A 15,051-nucleotide genomic window follows, 5' to 3' on the forward strand; every position below is an offset into this window, starting at 1 on the left:
GTTTAGTAGTGGAATTTGTGAAAGTGATGGATTAAAAAAAAAGGGAGACAACAGAGTTTAGTGCATCTTCATATTACTGCGAGACACTGTGGATGATAAATTACAAACAACGGTAAAAATGATTGACTATTTTTTTCCAAAGCAAGATAGCGGTGTATTTTTCCACATGTTATCCCATTCACTACAAATCAAATGCACTTTACATTGATTTCTTTGAAATCCTGAATGGTGTTTTAAGTTTCATTGTCAATTTTATTACACAAAAACACAAATAAGATGTGAAGATGTGACTTCTTTTTCACGGTCATACAGCCTAAAGTGCAAATTAAGTGGCAACATTTATACTGTATTCCAGCTAAATAAAAAGGAAACAGTTCCTTCTTCAAGCAGATTTTGAAGTGTCCAAAAGTTAATTTTCTTACTCCAATAAAATGCCCTGTAAAGGAAAAGAGGTTCACAAATGTACAGCGTTGTACTACGCTGTCAGAAAGATGCAACTATGTTGTGAAGTGTAGGTAATTTGCAGTATAAAAAAAAAACATTCAAAATGAATGCCTCTCGATCAAAGCACAGGAGCACTCATAGCACATTACTATAGTCAAACAACAGGTTATGCTTATGGACATTACAGTGAAATGGTAAGGCTGTCTTGTTACTATAGTTACAAAGCCATGGTTCTAAGAAAAACCTTAATAAACGATCCCTTGCATATTGATTGCAGTGTTGAATATTGTGCAAAATGCCACCAGAAACTACTTGAAGTACTTAAAACATGTCACATACAATCTGTATAAAAACTGAGGAAGTAAACATGGAAAATCCTGCAGGCGCGGTCATTACTATACATCGATTATAGGGGCAGAAGCCAGGGTGCCGAGTCAGATAGTACATTTACAGAGATTCAGTCGAAAGGGTTTTTAAGAGTCAGTTCCTCAGTTTTATTCTTTTCAACCCAGGGAGCAGTGGATTTTTCTGCCGTCTAATATCCTTTTATTTTGTTAAACAAAGCTGCCATCGGGTCGCAGGGCCATATGTGTTCTTCCTGTTAAACATTTGATTTACAAAATGGGACAGGGAGACAAAATAGTGCAAAGAAAGAAAGAACCCCACGAGGGGATAGTATCATCCCTCCGAATAAATGCAGGAGACCTGGCTCGTACAGTGGTCCACCACGCTGAAGAAATCTCCTCCGTGCAATTCTGGATTAGCGGCCGCGTGCTCGGCTCGAACGTGGACGCCAAATCCTGCACGCACACATAAACACAAAAAATACATGCATGCTCAGTGGGGTGTGTGAAATCAAATCATCTTAGACCAATTGTGTTTAGATTTGTGTTTTCATCATTTTAAGAGATGTTTGTGAGGCAGTCACCCCACTGGGATTATTGACCAGCAGATTGAGAGGCTGTCAACAAAGGCATCAGTGAGCATAAGGTGCCTCGAGAATATAGGCTCTTTATTAGCCCTGAGAGCCCTACAGGGTAAATGAGAAAATGTTGTGTCCTTATTGTAATAAAAGTTCAGTTTAAGGCTGCAGCTTTTTCCTTTAAACAATCCATTCCATAAGAAAAGCAGCATTAGACCTCATTGTGTGTTTGTGAACACCTTGTCACCATCACGGTGGCTGTCAAGTCTGGGGGGAAAATAGGTGATATCTATTTAAAGGTATACACGGAGTGAAGCTGCCTGATTCTGTCTAACTAGAAAAAAATCACCAGCCACCTGCTACACATCATAAAGATATACCGCACGATTAATGTGCATGTGAGAAAATCTGTTCAAAACAGACTGTCAAACCGCCCACACGTTTGCTAATAGCCCCTTCAGATATGAAACTTGCACGATTCTTTCTTTTTCCTTTTTTTTTTTTCCCCCAGAAGAACCTCCCCTTTGGCACAACTCTGTTTACATCTGTGGAGTGAGATGGCTTCGACAAGATTATTGTGATTAGAAAGCTCCGAGTACCTGGGCTGTGATCCGCCAAATCGAGAGGCTGCTTCAGATCACAGTTGTTCTGCAGGGATGTCCCATTGGGAGGATGCGGGAGGCAGGTGGAGGAGCAAGGCCCACATTGGTCCCCTGGGAAGAGCTGGTGAGGGGAAGGATCAACAAACCTGAAACATTTCAAACCAGAATAAATACTCTGCGTGTGGAATTAGCATGTAGCGTTCAAAAAAATCAAACCTGAATCCTGAAATTGAACAGCAATTTAGTTTTATCACACTTCTGAGGTGTTTCTTTTACACGCATTGTTTTTTTTGTCATTATTGTCTGTAATGAACTGCACATGCTTCAGTGCATGTAGTTTCCCTTTACAATACCTAGCAGTTTCTCTTAAACTGTATCGGCTTAGTGGTATGTAAAAACCTTGCCATTAAAGAATATCACAACTTATCATTTATCCTTCCTATATATAATTGTATAATCTTTCCTATGGATATAGTGTATATTTACTTCTATTTCTGTTTCTTGTAGATTTGTATATAAGCAAATCTGATTAAACTACATACTTATACTATTATTTTATTTTATTTTATTAACTGCCTTACACCTATTTTTCTTTTTACCAGCGTTGTTTAAAGAGTCTTTTTTTTATGTGCATCTGAGCTACTGCAAGCAGTTCCTCTTGTGGATCAATGAAGTCTATCTAAGTCTAAGTCTGCCTAATCATGCTCACATTTTTAACCACTTACTGCAAAGGCTAAAGAAATATCCGGGATTACAAGTGACGTCATCCTTTTGCGTGTCTTAAATTAGCAAACATATCCAAACACTTTCACGAGCAAATGCATTTGTCTGATTTCATGTTTGAGGCAGTTTCACATGAAAACACTCACAAAAAATATACTGTTTTAATTATTCTGTGTCCAGTTAATCAAAATTGTAAATTTACAAGCACTGGTTCCATGACCGTTCAGATAAAATGTCATTACTTCTAAGTGTCCTCAGTTGCTTCCATCTCTGCCATGTTCATCTAATGAGGAAAGAATTGCTGCTTCCTGTGCATCACGGCTTCCCTCACTACTGATTTAACCCCTAATTTTCTGCTTGGCATAACTCTGGTACAACAGTGGAGGGATGCAACCCATAAAGCGTATTTTCTGCTCCGTGTTTACTGCGGTGTATTTCCGCTTCGCAATAAAATACACAGTTTCGACACAGAAACGAAAAAAGGCATCGTCATCTCAGGTGTCTCAGTTGTGAAGTATCAATAGAAGTCCTCTGCAACCCTTGCAGCACAAGCTTATTCATAGCATCCAACACTATAGTACGAGTTTATGTCTGTAATATGTTCCTGCATCGTTCTTTTAACAGGATCAAGACCTCTCCTTCTGCCTTTACTTTAACTGTAAACACAGTAAAGCAGTCTGACCGCAAGAAAAGATATTTTACTAGTTTTACGTCTTAGGCACTCATTGTTACTATTTTCTTCTAGAAATCAAGGACTCTGCCTTCAGAATGAGGCATTGTTCAAAACAGATGATAAATTTAAGAATAATCCAGTGACCATGGCAGCCGAGCAGCACGTCTGGATATCTAACTTGCCAGTCACAAGTATTTTAAACAAGCCGAGGTTTACTGACAATATACAAGGAGCTGAGTGGGAACTGGAAGGGATCCGAGAAAACCGGACAGAAAATGGCAACAAGGATTTTACAATTGATTTAACATCTAAAAAAAAAAGTAATTACAGCGCTCGCTCTTCTCCCATTGGACCGCCAATTGTATTTTTTTGATTTTATGATTCACTTATTGAATTCCTTAGCTGCTGTTGTCGGTGGCTATAGCATCCATTAATGGTAGCGGCTCGGGGACCAATGAGGCAAGGCGAGGCCTGCTTTCACAGGCCGATTGTCTACGCAGAATCCCGCCGTGAATGCTTTGGCCTACCGCTGATAGGAGAACAATCAAAGCCAGTGAGGAGCCGTGAGTATCTGGCTCCTCGGGATGACAGAAATCCTTTATCACATGCTTTGAAGTGTATAGATGAAGGGATGTTTTCATATGGCTTGAGAAGGGAAATGTGTTGGTGGCTGTTCACAACCAAAAAAAAACAAACCCAAAAAACAAGCCTGTTCTGAACTGCTGCATCCATCCATACACACTAAATAAACAACAACATCACCAGCGGCCCATTGGTCTCCTTTTAGTGCTCCTTTCCCTTTAGTTAATTATGAGCTTATAGTCTTAAATCCATGACAACCAATGTTTAAGTTCATTGTTACAGTTCATCAAAAGAGAGAAGAAAGAATAGTGGGGCATTTAAATCAGTCGCAGTGAAATTCTGAACTGCACCAGTGGGAATACAAAATAAAAAGCTGGATTAGTGAAGCTAACTGCTCCAGTTGCTCACAAAACATGGAAACTATTTACTTTTGTATAAATCCCCGTCACACACACACGCATATGTGTGCATAAATTCAATATTTTGAATTTCGTACCTGTAATATTAAGTCCCCAAACGTAACAGAATGATCACAAAACAAGAAAAATACCTGCAATTATCCTGTAAGGAGAACAACCGAGGCAGGTGAGGACCGCTGTAGGAGTCTTGTCCCTGTGGAGCAGCTGAGGAACAGGGATGACAGACACTTCAGGGCTGTCCACCACAGCCTAAATCTAACGGATAAACCTATTATGTGCACATGGTTGCAGGGCGATATGCTCACGTATCTAGTCATATCCATATATATATTGTTGTTTAACATCAAACACATTAATGCGAAGGGCCGGAGCTTGGACATACCAGAGTATGACTCATGGGAAGCACCAGGGGATGGGTTCAAGTTGTTGTCTAGCCTTGCCAGAGGAGAAAGGCTCGGCTGCAGAGGGTGGATGGTTAAACAGTCTATGAGCGTCTCTTGGGTCACATCAGCCGAGGATTTAATCTGGAGCAAAATGTAAACATAAATGGTGATGAACAACAGAAAACGGCAGAGTTTTCATTTGGTCGCTGCTATTAATGCATAAATCAGCAATTGTGCGATGATTTAAAATGAGCATGCAAGAGGGTGCAATGTGTATCTTTGTCATGTGTAGGATGCTTTTTAATAAGTCTGATATTACTCAGACAGTCTCACACATTTGAATTTATTGTAATAATTATAATTCATTCGGCAGTTCTGATCATTAGAAGTCAGTATTACATTATCTGTGGCTGAGACAAAATCTCAGGAATCTGGTCCGTAGCACTTAGATGCCCACTTCTCACATTTACTGCTGCTCCACCATCAAATAAAGAATAAATGTTTATAGAGTAAAGTCCTATTTCTTTTTTATTATGGACTCAAGCCCGGTATTTGCAGAAAAGAGCCTATAGGACTGTTCTACACACAGCGTTATGTGTGGTTACGACGTTGAAGGTTTTTTGCTAAACGAAAAAACAAGTGTCTTTTTAGACGTTTTTAGATGAAAGAAGTTGAATGTGCGGGAGACTTTGTAAAGTGTCACTTTTTCTTTTTTTTTAGTAACAGCCCACCTTCTTTGTCTGTATCTATGGTGACATAAACCTCAGTGCTTAAGAGCATCTTTTTTACGCACGCGTGTAAAAATCCTCACTGCAGCACTGCGGTGCTTAAAAGTGAAACTTGTTAACGGAGTGGCCCTGAGTGGAAAAAAAAAGGAGGTGAAGTCAGAACTGAAAGATATGACAAACAACATAATTATAGTACGTGTTTTTGTGTGCCCTAGGTCCGTGTTCACCAGAGAGACACGGCGCATTGCTGGGTATTTTTATTTAGCTGCATGCCCAGCTAGGTGTGAGTTAATAAAAGTTAAAGTGAATGACATTTATTTTCCTGCGCACGCTCAAGTTGCAGAGCAAACAGAGTGGGATGGTGAGCACGTCACACACACGAGGCTGTCAGCTAATTAAGACAAATGAAAGCACAATGAAATGAAACATTTGACATGTGTTAATCTGCCTTGCTATCTGTTCTTTGCTGCAATGCTGAGGAAGTCAGCTTGTCAGCTTGCTGTCATCACTAGTGAGGTACAGTCAAGGTGAAAGGAATTATATATTTTTTTACAAATATAGTTCAATTAGTCATTGTCAATAAATGTTATTCCCAAGAGCAGCAATGCTTGCCTTCTTCCGTAACTGTCTCTCTTTAGTCGAGTGGGACTTCATGTGTTTCCTCAAGGAGCTGGGATCAGTGTAGCGCTTTGCACAGCCGGGCACCTGGCACGCGTACGGCTTCTGCACAAGCACAAACATATGAACACATACGGAAGCCCACACTGGTGCAAAGCATTCAACTACCATTCAGAATTCGTACTGCACTGCCACTCACGGTGTCCAGGTGTGTACGCTGGTGTTTGGCCCTGTCGCTCGAGTTGCTGAAAGCCTTGTGACATCCCGGGTGCTGGCAGAGATACGGCTTCTCCCCCGTGTGGCTGCGCAGGTGGATCTTCAGATTCTCGAGCCGAGAGAAGGCCTTCTTGCAGCCTTCGAACTGTAACCGCACATGAACAGAGTGGGAGTAGAGTTGAAGCCGCCACAGATTAGCAGTATTTCAAATGCACGCATTCAAAACGGAGCTCCTTCAGTTGAAGTCAATTATGTTTTATGACCCAGTACAATATTAAATATGACCTCGACAAGCATCTCTTCACCTCACATACTGTATCGGCGTGTTTTCCTGGAATCACCACAGACAAAACGCTGTTGACCTCAGTGTGTGTGTGTGTGAGGGGGTGGAGGAGGAAATATAGAAAGCCTTTTGAATAGAATAATTAGTTTCAGCCTGCTTTCAAATAAGTCCTTACTGTTCATTGCTAGTTTTATGGTTGACTGGAGAACAACTACAAATCAACAAGGCAAGTATTTAGGCTTGTCGTAGGCTTGTCGACTATTGAGAAGTAGAACAATTGGGCAAATATTGTGAGCGACTCGGAAATAACCTGTTCAATAGTAAATGCTCTTAAAGGGAAACTACTGTTTTTTACAACCTGGACCTTATTTCTAGCATAAAATACGATTGTTTACTCACCCATATAACTTTTGTGTCATTTGCGCTTGTTCAGGAGATAATTAGATCAGCATACACCCATATAGTGGGAGTGACTGGGGCACCGAGACGCAGCATCTAAATAACGCAAAAACTATTTTGTTGTGATACGCCAGTGCTATTCCGGAGTCCAGAGTTAGCTGTTATCATCATCCCGGGTCTGTAGATTTACCTACAGACCCCGGATCTTATTTTATTTATAATGCACTTTACATCAAAGATCTCAAAGTGCTACAGGTTAAAAAGAAGAAGAAAAGGTTTAAAAAAAAACATCTAAAGGGGACCAAAAGCTTTGCTAAAAAGAAATGTCTTAAGACCTTTTTTAAAACAGTCAGTGACAGCTAACTCCAGACTCAACGAGGAAAAGCACTCATAACAAAATAGTTTCGCGGCAGATAATGCGTTATTTAGAGGCTGCGTCTCGGTGCCCCAGTCACTCCTGCTATATGGATATACGCTGATCTAATTATCTCCTGAAGTAGCGCAAATGACGAAAAAGTTATATGGGTGAGTAAATGATCGTATTTTATGCTAGAAATAAGGTCCAGGTTGTAAAAAAACAGTAGTTCCCCTTTAATTGTTTCACTACACTCATAATCCTGGTTTCTTTGAAAGAAAAAAAAGGCTCATAGGAATCAATTAATTAACTCCAATTATTAGTAAATAATACTGATTTACAGATGCACATTCATCACAGAAATGCATTTTCTTCTTCATCTTTTCTGCTTTTGAATGCACTCTATCCGGCCACTGCTGCCACAGTGATACTAGGATCTTAAAGTAGTTTAAACGTTGTTTAATTTTTTACAAAAATATTTGATTTTGTTTGCTTTTAGCAATTTAATTTAAAACATGAAAAATAGTGGTGTTAAATTAATTATTATTATTTTTTTTGCTATTCTACTGTTTAACATTTAACTCTCATCACATTTTAACACATTAGATGGTCGCAGAGTCACCAGCAGGGGTCAGTGTTTATACACACATGACTGTATTGTGGCTTTGTGTTTTCAATCCTCTGTCTCGCATCACCTTGACAGCAGTGGTAGCTATTATAGTTTTTGTTTTTTTGTTTTTTAAAAAAAAGGTTACTTTTAGTGGACTATGTGTAAGGCTTCATTTACAGCAAAATGAAAACTGACAAATGACTACACTATATATATAACAGAAGCACACACACGGCCTTGGACATGCTCTCTGGGGTTTTAGGAAGATATTAACACCACATTAATCCTAACAAGCAAAAAAGGTCCCTTCTTCTTTTTTTGCAGTATCATGCGACCGCAGTGACTTCACTGCTCAAATATGTGAATCATCAAGGCTTCTCTTTTGTAAGGCCAGGACTTTACTCTCCCTCTTCCTGCTCACAGGGGGTTTGGAATGTCCTTAGTAAGCCTCATGGACGAAACACACAGACCATGTCTGATATTGTTATTCTTCCTCCAAGACTGGATTCCTCACATACTGATACCCCTCAGTCATCACTGCCAAAGCCCAATTAAAATGTTTTTTTCTTCCCATTATTAGAAATACTTGCCATTCTTTCTCGTCACGACACAGCTATTTCCTGTCAACGTCTATTCTCAATAGCTCTAACAATCACACAAGCACATCTCGTTACTGGAAGTGAACTTGAAAATGAAAAAGAATTCACAATTTGGCAATTTCTTTCCTCCCTAGCACGGCCATTGTTCCATTATCCAACCATTTTTGAATGTTATACAGAAGTCAGCATTTTTTTTTTTTTTTTTTTTTTAGAAAATAGACTAGATGACAAACTCTACAAACATTAGAGTAACACAAAATGAAAAAGGCCTCGCATAACCTCTTGCCGGGGTAATCTTGGCACACTCTTTCTGATTCTGCTCTGTTAGTCAGTTTCAGTGGCAAAATAGACCAATCCTTAATATAGGTTAAAGGGAAGAATTAACAACAAACTCAACTCAACCGAAGTGCCCCGAGAAAAACAGCACAGACAGAGATAAATAGTTTCCTCAGATCCAAAGAACCAGCATAAAGCTAAACTACTGCCAGGACTATCCAGAAGTAGGTAACTGTGTAACTCTCTCTCTCTCTTTCACACACACACACTGCGTCTCACAAAGCTCTCATAAGGCATAGAGGGCTTTTTAGTTTGTCTCGAGGGACGTTTGGGCTGAAAAGAAAGCAGTATGGCTCCTCAGCAGAGATGAGTGTTACAGCCAGCTTCTGACAGGTCCTGGCAGGTACTCATGCCCTGGCCGAACAATGACAGCTGCAGCCTGTGCCAGCAGACCCTGTTCAGTGCCCAGTCTTACTCTGAGGTCAATTCACTCTGGACCCCACTCTTCCCTGTTTCACCAGTGATATTTCTACCCCTTTTGGACTTTTTGTTTCACCTCCTTTCTTATACTATATATAGCTTTTTTTTTAAGTCTCTGACCCAATTGACTTGCAAATTCCTCAAGGGGAGTTGCATTGAAAATGAGATTTTTCTTCCCCTAACATCATAGAGACACTATGAAATGGGACAAAATGTTTTAGTGTTAACAGAAAACAACTCAAATATATTAGAGAAATAAATAATGATAGAGAAATTGTTCCAACACTGGATGTAACTGAGGAGTGTAAATGTAAATTTCCATTTTAGGAAAATGCATGTGGATTATGGTGATTTATCAACCTGGTATACATTCTTGTTGCAGTGGAAACAAAATGATTTCTTTTCAAAACACAATTGACGACAGAGCCAGAGAAAATGTATTCCAGGCTGTTAAGCGTCATTTCCAGGTGCCAAAATAAATTGAGTTCCCTCCAAACAATTGAAAGGACGGCGTTTAAGTTGTCGTCAAACCTGAAATCTCATCACGCCTGCCTTCGCTGGCGTTAGCAAGGCTTGAATTACAAGCTCCCCAGGCTGGAAAATTGAGTGGATTGGGAAGAAACAAAGGTGTCGTTTCACATCTATGTATATGCATCAACTGATTCTAGTGGTGGCAATTTTGCTTAAAATGTATGCTAATTAATGTTGTTATTATATTGCTGTTATACGTATTGTTAGATATTTAAAATGTCTAGTATCAAGTCAGAATTATTTTAGTTATTTGCACAGATTTAACCAACGGAGAAGAAATATCCAAAAACTGTAACTTATGTGCCAACTGATAATGACGGTTCAGACTTTGCTTGCAAAACCTGACATACCTAAATCACAGTGGAGCGCAAATAGACTGGTGAGGCAAGGATATATGAACAAACTGCTCAATCATCATTAAACACAGATTGTGAGATGACAGGTACAAGTCTGGGCCTGCCCTTTATGTTCACAGTGTTACACGAGCAGCCTCATTGTTCTTCACCTGGCTGGAGGATTTCATATATCATGCAGCGGTTTGTTCACCTGACAATCATTTCCCGAGAAAAAAAAAAAAAAAACTGGGCTGTACATCTTGGATGTCAGCATCCTCTAAATATAAAAGCACGTCGAGCTATTGTTCGAATTATTTCATACGGAGCATTTTAAGCACAACCTTTCAACCGTTCAGCTGAAGTGATCCCACGCTGGTTGATGAAAATCTTGATTTAAAAGTGAAAAAAAAAAAAAGATCCTGAACTCTTGGCTGAATTGTAAGGTCTCATTAAAGTGGGGGAGCGATAAGTGTAAGTCTGTTAGGGGTTTCTCTCTATACCAGTCTGTACAACAGTTACTGTACAGTAAACACGCTATGCCACTTCTGTTTTTGTCTGTGTGCCGAGACCACGAATCATTCATCTTGAATGATTTCAGGGAACACAGAACCATCCAGTGATACCAGCCCCATGGCAACAGAGCCGCCTTCGACTAATAAGTGAGTATTTTGGAGCAAGAGGTCGACTGCAGGTATGCAAGCTGTTAATAATTGACTTGTTGAAAGCAGTGACACGAAGCACGTCTGGCCAGCGCGTTGTTAATTACTCATCTAAGTCTCAAGTATTTTTCAGTGGGAGTGAGAAAAAGACAAAGCGGGCGATAGAGTCGGCGCATATTTTTTTTGTGACGCCAGCTTTCGTGGCTCTGGGGGTGGCAGTGGGTTTGTTTGTCTGATGGCTAGTCAGCTCACCACTAGAATTCAATATTTCAACAACTGTTTGCTTTTGTTTTGACTTTTGGTTCCAACATTCATGGCTCCCAGATGATGCATCCTACTGACTTGGGCAATCCTCCAACGTTTTCACCAGAGTCACAAGTATGTTAACATTTATGGCTTTTGGTGAAACGTTGCTTCCACTTCACGTCCAATACCTACTGGACGTATTTATGGGGAAAGAGGAATGTCATTCCCACAAGCCTCATCTGTCATCTGTCATTTTTCCTTGATCTTAATTAGCAAATGTTAGCATGCTATCACACTGAAATGGTGAACACAGCGAACATGCTTTACATCTGCATATTAGGTGTCATAATGAGCCTGTTGCTTCTTTAGCACTAGCATGGCACTAGTCTTCTTTCTGCAATTTCACACCAAAGCTGGGACTCCTAAAAATTACATTTTTAGTCATGTGTCTTTGAAAAATAAGAATAACCTAAATGCAGAGGCGTCATTCAATTCTGCCCATCTGAAAGAATTACTTCATCCATTTAGGAGAACAAAGCTATTATCATACATAATCAGGTCCATGGATAACCTCCAACTGTTTGGTCAAAGGAGCAAATGTGTAGAAAGCCAGACTACTGGGCATCACCTTCCCAGAATAGTATCCAAGTTTGTCAGACGATGGTCTGGCAAACCCGGGGCTGCTGACAGGCCCAGTAGCTGCTCGAGTGCCATGGTCCATGCCAAATCTGAAGTGCTAGGGCTTCTTTGTGCAGATTTAATAACTATATAATTGAGTTCACTCCCATGTCAATTATCACAGAGCTTCACTAATTACCCATGGCTTAAGTTTGAGAGAGAGGATATATTTCTGATCTAAACCTTGGCCATAAACCCAGAGTGCAGGAAAGTATTCATGGTAAAAAAAATATATTTTTTCCATCCGACCGCCTAAGGCTTTAAAGCCTTCAACTAGACACTGTGGCTTTGAATGGAGCCCTCAGAACTAAACTCAGTGAGCTCTGACATTCATCATGTTCCTGCTTTGACTGCATTCACTTAGCCTTTTTCACAAATGAGTAAGAAAATGTTCATCTGATTGGAAGAGAGGGGGGCTATGAGTGTATCGCTAAGAAGGGAGGTATACGGGATCTTATTTTAAGGAGGCGTAAAGTATGTGAATAAAGCATTGGATTCAGATGAACAAAAAGAGACATGACTGCTAGGTGTACCGAACACTTGTTGGGTTTCTCTCCTGAATGGACCCTCATGTGGATGAGAAGCTTGTATCGGGCATTGAAGGGTTTGAAGTTGCGTGGACAGCCCATCCAGTAACAAGTAAAATCCTCAGCCTTCCGTTGGTCCACATGCAGCTTTTCTATGTGCCTCACCAGCTCCTCCTTTTGGTCATAGACTGCACTGCAATCTAACCACCTGCAACAGTGGGCCCCATAGTCCTCAAACTCTCCTTCTTCTTCCTCCAGCATTGGGATCTGGGGTAAAAAGCTGACCCCATGCCTGGGAGGAACCATGAGCGCTTGTGGGGCAGGGCCCTGAGAAGGGGTCTTTATTTTGCTATGATGCCTGGAGACGTGGGTGTGCTGGTGTGAGTGGTAGGGCGGTGGAGGCCCCTGTGGAATGGCAGCTTCTTGGACTGTAGTCAACAGAGCTGGCTCTAATTGTAGGCGTGGAAGCGTATTGTTGGTGGTTTGGCTGTGTCTGTGTGAAGTTTTTTCCAGCAACCCTCCTTCATCTGGGAGGCACTGCTGCTCTACCACCATGTTAGCCATCTGGCCCTCGAGACCCCCTCCCTCTTCAAGCATCTGCATGCGCTCACACTCCGATTGCGGGGCCAGAGCTTGTGAAGGACCTGGCATGCTGTAGGGATGGGTCTGGGGGATGCAGCGGCCTCTCACCCCCAGTAAGTGACCGTAACTCTCCGACTGAACAGGTGAGAGTGTGGCGTGGGAGGCCGGAGAGCTGCGGGAGCCATTGATATAAGCCACGAGTGAGGTAGGCGAGGTGCGTATGATGGAGTTGAAATCAATACCCATGACGTCCGACAAAGGCGACATGGAGAGAGCCCTCTTCTTGGCACGAGACTGTCTCGGGCTTCCGGCCTCCCCTGCAAAGAGGTACGAGGGCAGGGAGGCGGAGGTGCTCGTGCCACCTGATATGGTCGTGCCCGACATGGCCGTGCCAGGGGAGATGCTGATCTGCTCACCGCCCTCACTGGCCTGGGCAGAGTGCTGAGGTAGTCCCAGGGGAGGAAGCACACGGTAACCATATGGCCACTCATGTCTGCCACTAAACAAGGACTGCGTTTCAAACAGACTGAGGGTAGTGGATGCCAGGGATTCTCTGGAAAGTAAGGATCTGAAAAACATTGTTGTTATTCACTTTAGCAACACTTGCTTTTGCGAGCTCATGATCACACAACATTACTGATACTGCTCACCTGGCGTCGGTGTGGGGAACGGGCACACTATAAGAGTGTGACGGAGGATGAGGTGCTGAAGGTCCCGCGGTATATGGCTGACCTGTGACAACGCTCATGGGATTACTGGTCACTTTTAGATTAACAGCAGCTGCCTGACCAAATACATCCATGGGCGGCTCAGACACAGAGCAATCTGCTGGACAAAAGCCCAGAATTCATTAAATACATATCCATATGGAAAATACTTTGTTCCAGTAGAAGTTACAGCAGAGCAACACTCTTTATCCACATTTAACAGACGTCCACAAATCAGTTCAAAGTGTTAACATCATATTAGACAACTACAAGCGTCAATCAAACCTCGGAGGCGGTAGATTTAGTCTTCTTTAACTGAGGATTAAAGAGTAGACTGGGGAATTTCCCTTCACCAAGCTCAACAGGCCAGACACACTCTCTGCACTGTTAATCACTAATGAGCTTTTCGCCTCCTTCCACTTCCACCAAATTTAGGGACAAACTTGATCTTTGTTAAACTATCAATAAATAAGAGAACAGGCTAGATGACTGTGAGGTTGAGGGACAACTGGGAACGATGGCTGAAACTGAGCATTGTATATAAGGGATCTTGTGAAGACGACTATTGCCAGCACTGCTGCTGTATGTACAGTTTTGATTTTACCTTTGAAGCTTTTGTTAGAGGAGCAGAGTCTCGTGTGTGCGGCAGTCGTCCCCGTTGGATTCTGAGGATGATAAGCAGGCGGTTGTTGGTGCGGGGATGCAGTCGGCGCGGTTTGATGTTTTCCATTAATCAACACCTGCCTGTGGAGGTTCAGGTTGGGCAGGGCAACGTGACTTCCGCTTTGTTTCCCGGAGGTTAAGGAACGGATGGTCCCTCTTTTTACCTTCTCCATTCTCCCCGTGGAGGGGCTAAAGTTGGTCCGTTGCGGGGGAGGCATCCTGATGGGCTGGGACTGGTGCCCTCTGATCATGCTCAGCGACGGGGGCATGCTGCAAGGAGACACCAGGAGCTGGCAACCTTTCCCGCTCATGGCTGACGCAGAAGACGCCCCAGAAGTGGTCACAAGGAAGCTGATCAAAGTAGTCGTGCGAAGTTTAACTCATACAGAAACTGGTAATCCAATGCGTATGCCTAGGAAATAATCCAAATACAACAAAACATAAAATGTACACTCCCAAACAGAGTATAAATAAATTAAATTATGGAAGTAAACTGACAAGGAACAAGTTCGCAGAAAACCACTTTTTAAAAAAAAATGTTGCTTTAATATGATGGACCTATTTCAAGTTAATATATTTAAATATTTATTAGACAACATAAACGACAACAGTAGAAATAGAAAGGTTTAAGACAATATCAGCATGATATTGGATTCAACAGACCATAAAGACATCATGTAACTTAAAGTAAGTTGAAATTTCAGGTCCAAGTTTTCCCTATTACACATTTAAAAGGAATCCAGTGAGCTTAATCAAGTTCAATCTAAACAGTTTGGAAGATATGACCTTCACGGTGAAGTTATTCCATCAC

General features: G+C 41.5%; 1 protein-coding gene across 1 annotated transcript; it reads right to left on the reverse strand.

The window, feature by feature from the left end:
• Nucleotides 1–1,753: 1,753 nt before the first annotated feature.
• glis3 (GLIS family zinc finger 3) lies at nucleotides 1,754–14,596 on the reverse strand (the record flags this gene model as incomplete). The annotated part of the gene is made up of 8 exons (XM_084571920.1): nucleotides 14,182–14,596; nucleotides 13,521–13,695; nucleotides 12,295–13,438; nucleotides 6,294–6,455; nucleotides 6,089–6,199; nucleotides 4,748–4,889; nucleotides 4,497–4,569; nucleotides 1,754–2,114 (listed from the first exon to the last, which is right to left on the reverse strand). Exons 1-8 carry the CDS (start codon nucleotides 14,549–14,551, stop codon nucleotides 1,754–1,756), a joined length of 2,538 nt encoding a protein of 845 aa, XP_084428046.1. The 5' UTR covers nucleotides 14,552–14,596.
• Nucleotides 14,597–15,051: the final 455 nt, after the last annotated feature.

This window comes from Chelon labrosus (assembly GCF_963514085.1).
Source record: "Chelon labrosus genome assembly, chromosome: 22".
NCBI classification, from domain to species: domain Eukaryota; kingdom Metazoa; phylum Chordata; class Actinopteri; order Mugiliformes; family Mugilidae; genus Chelon; species Chelon labrosus.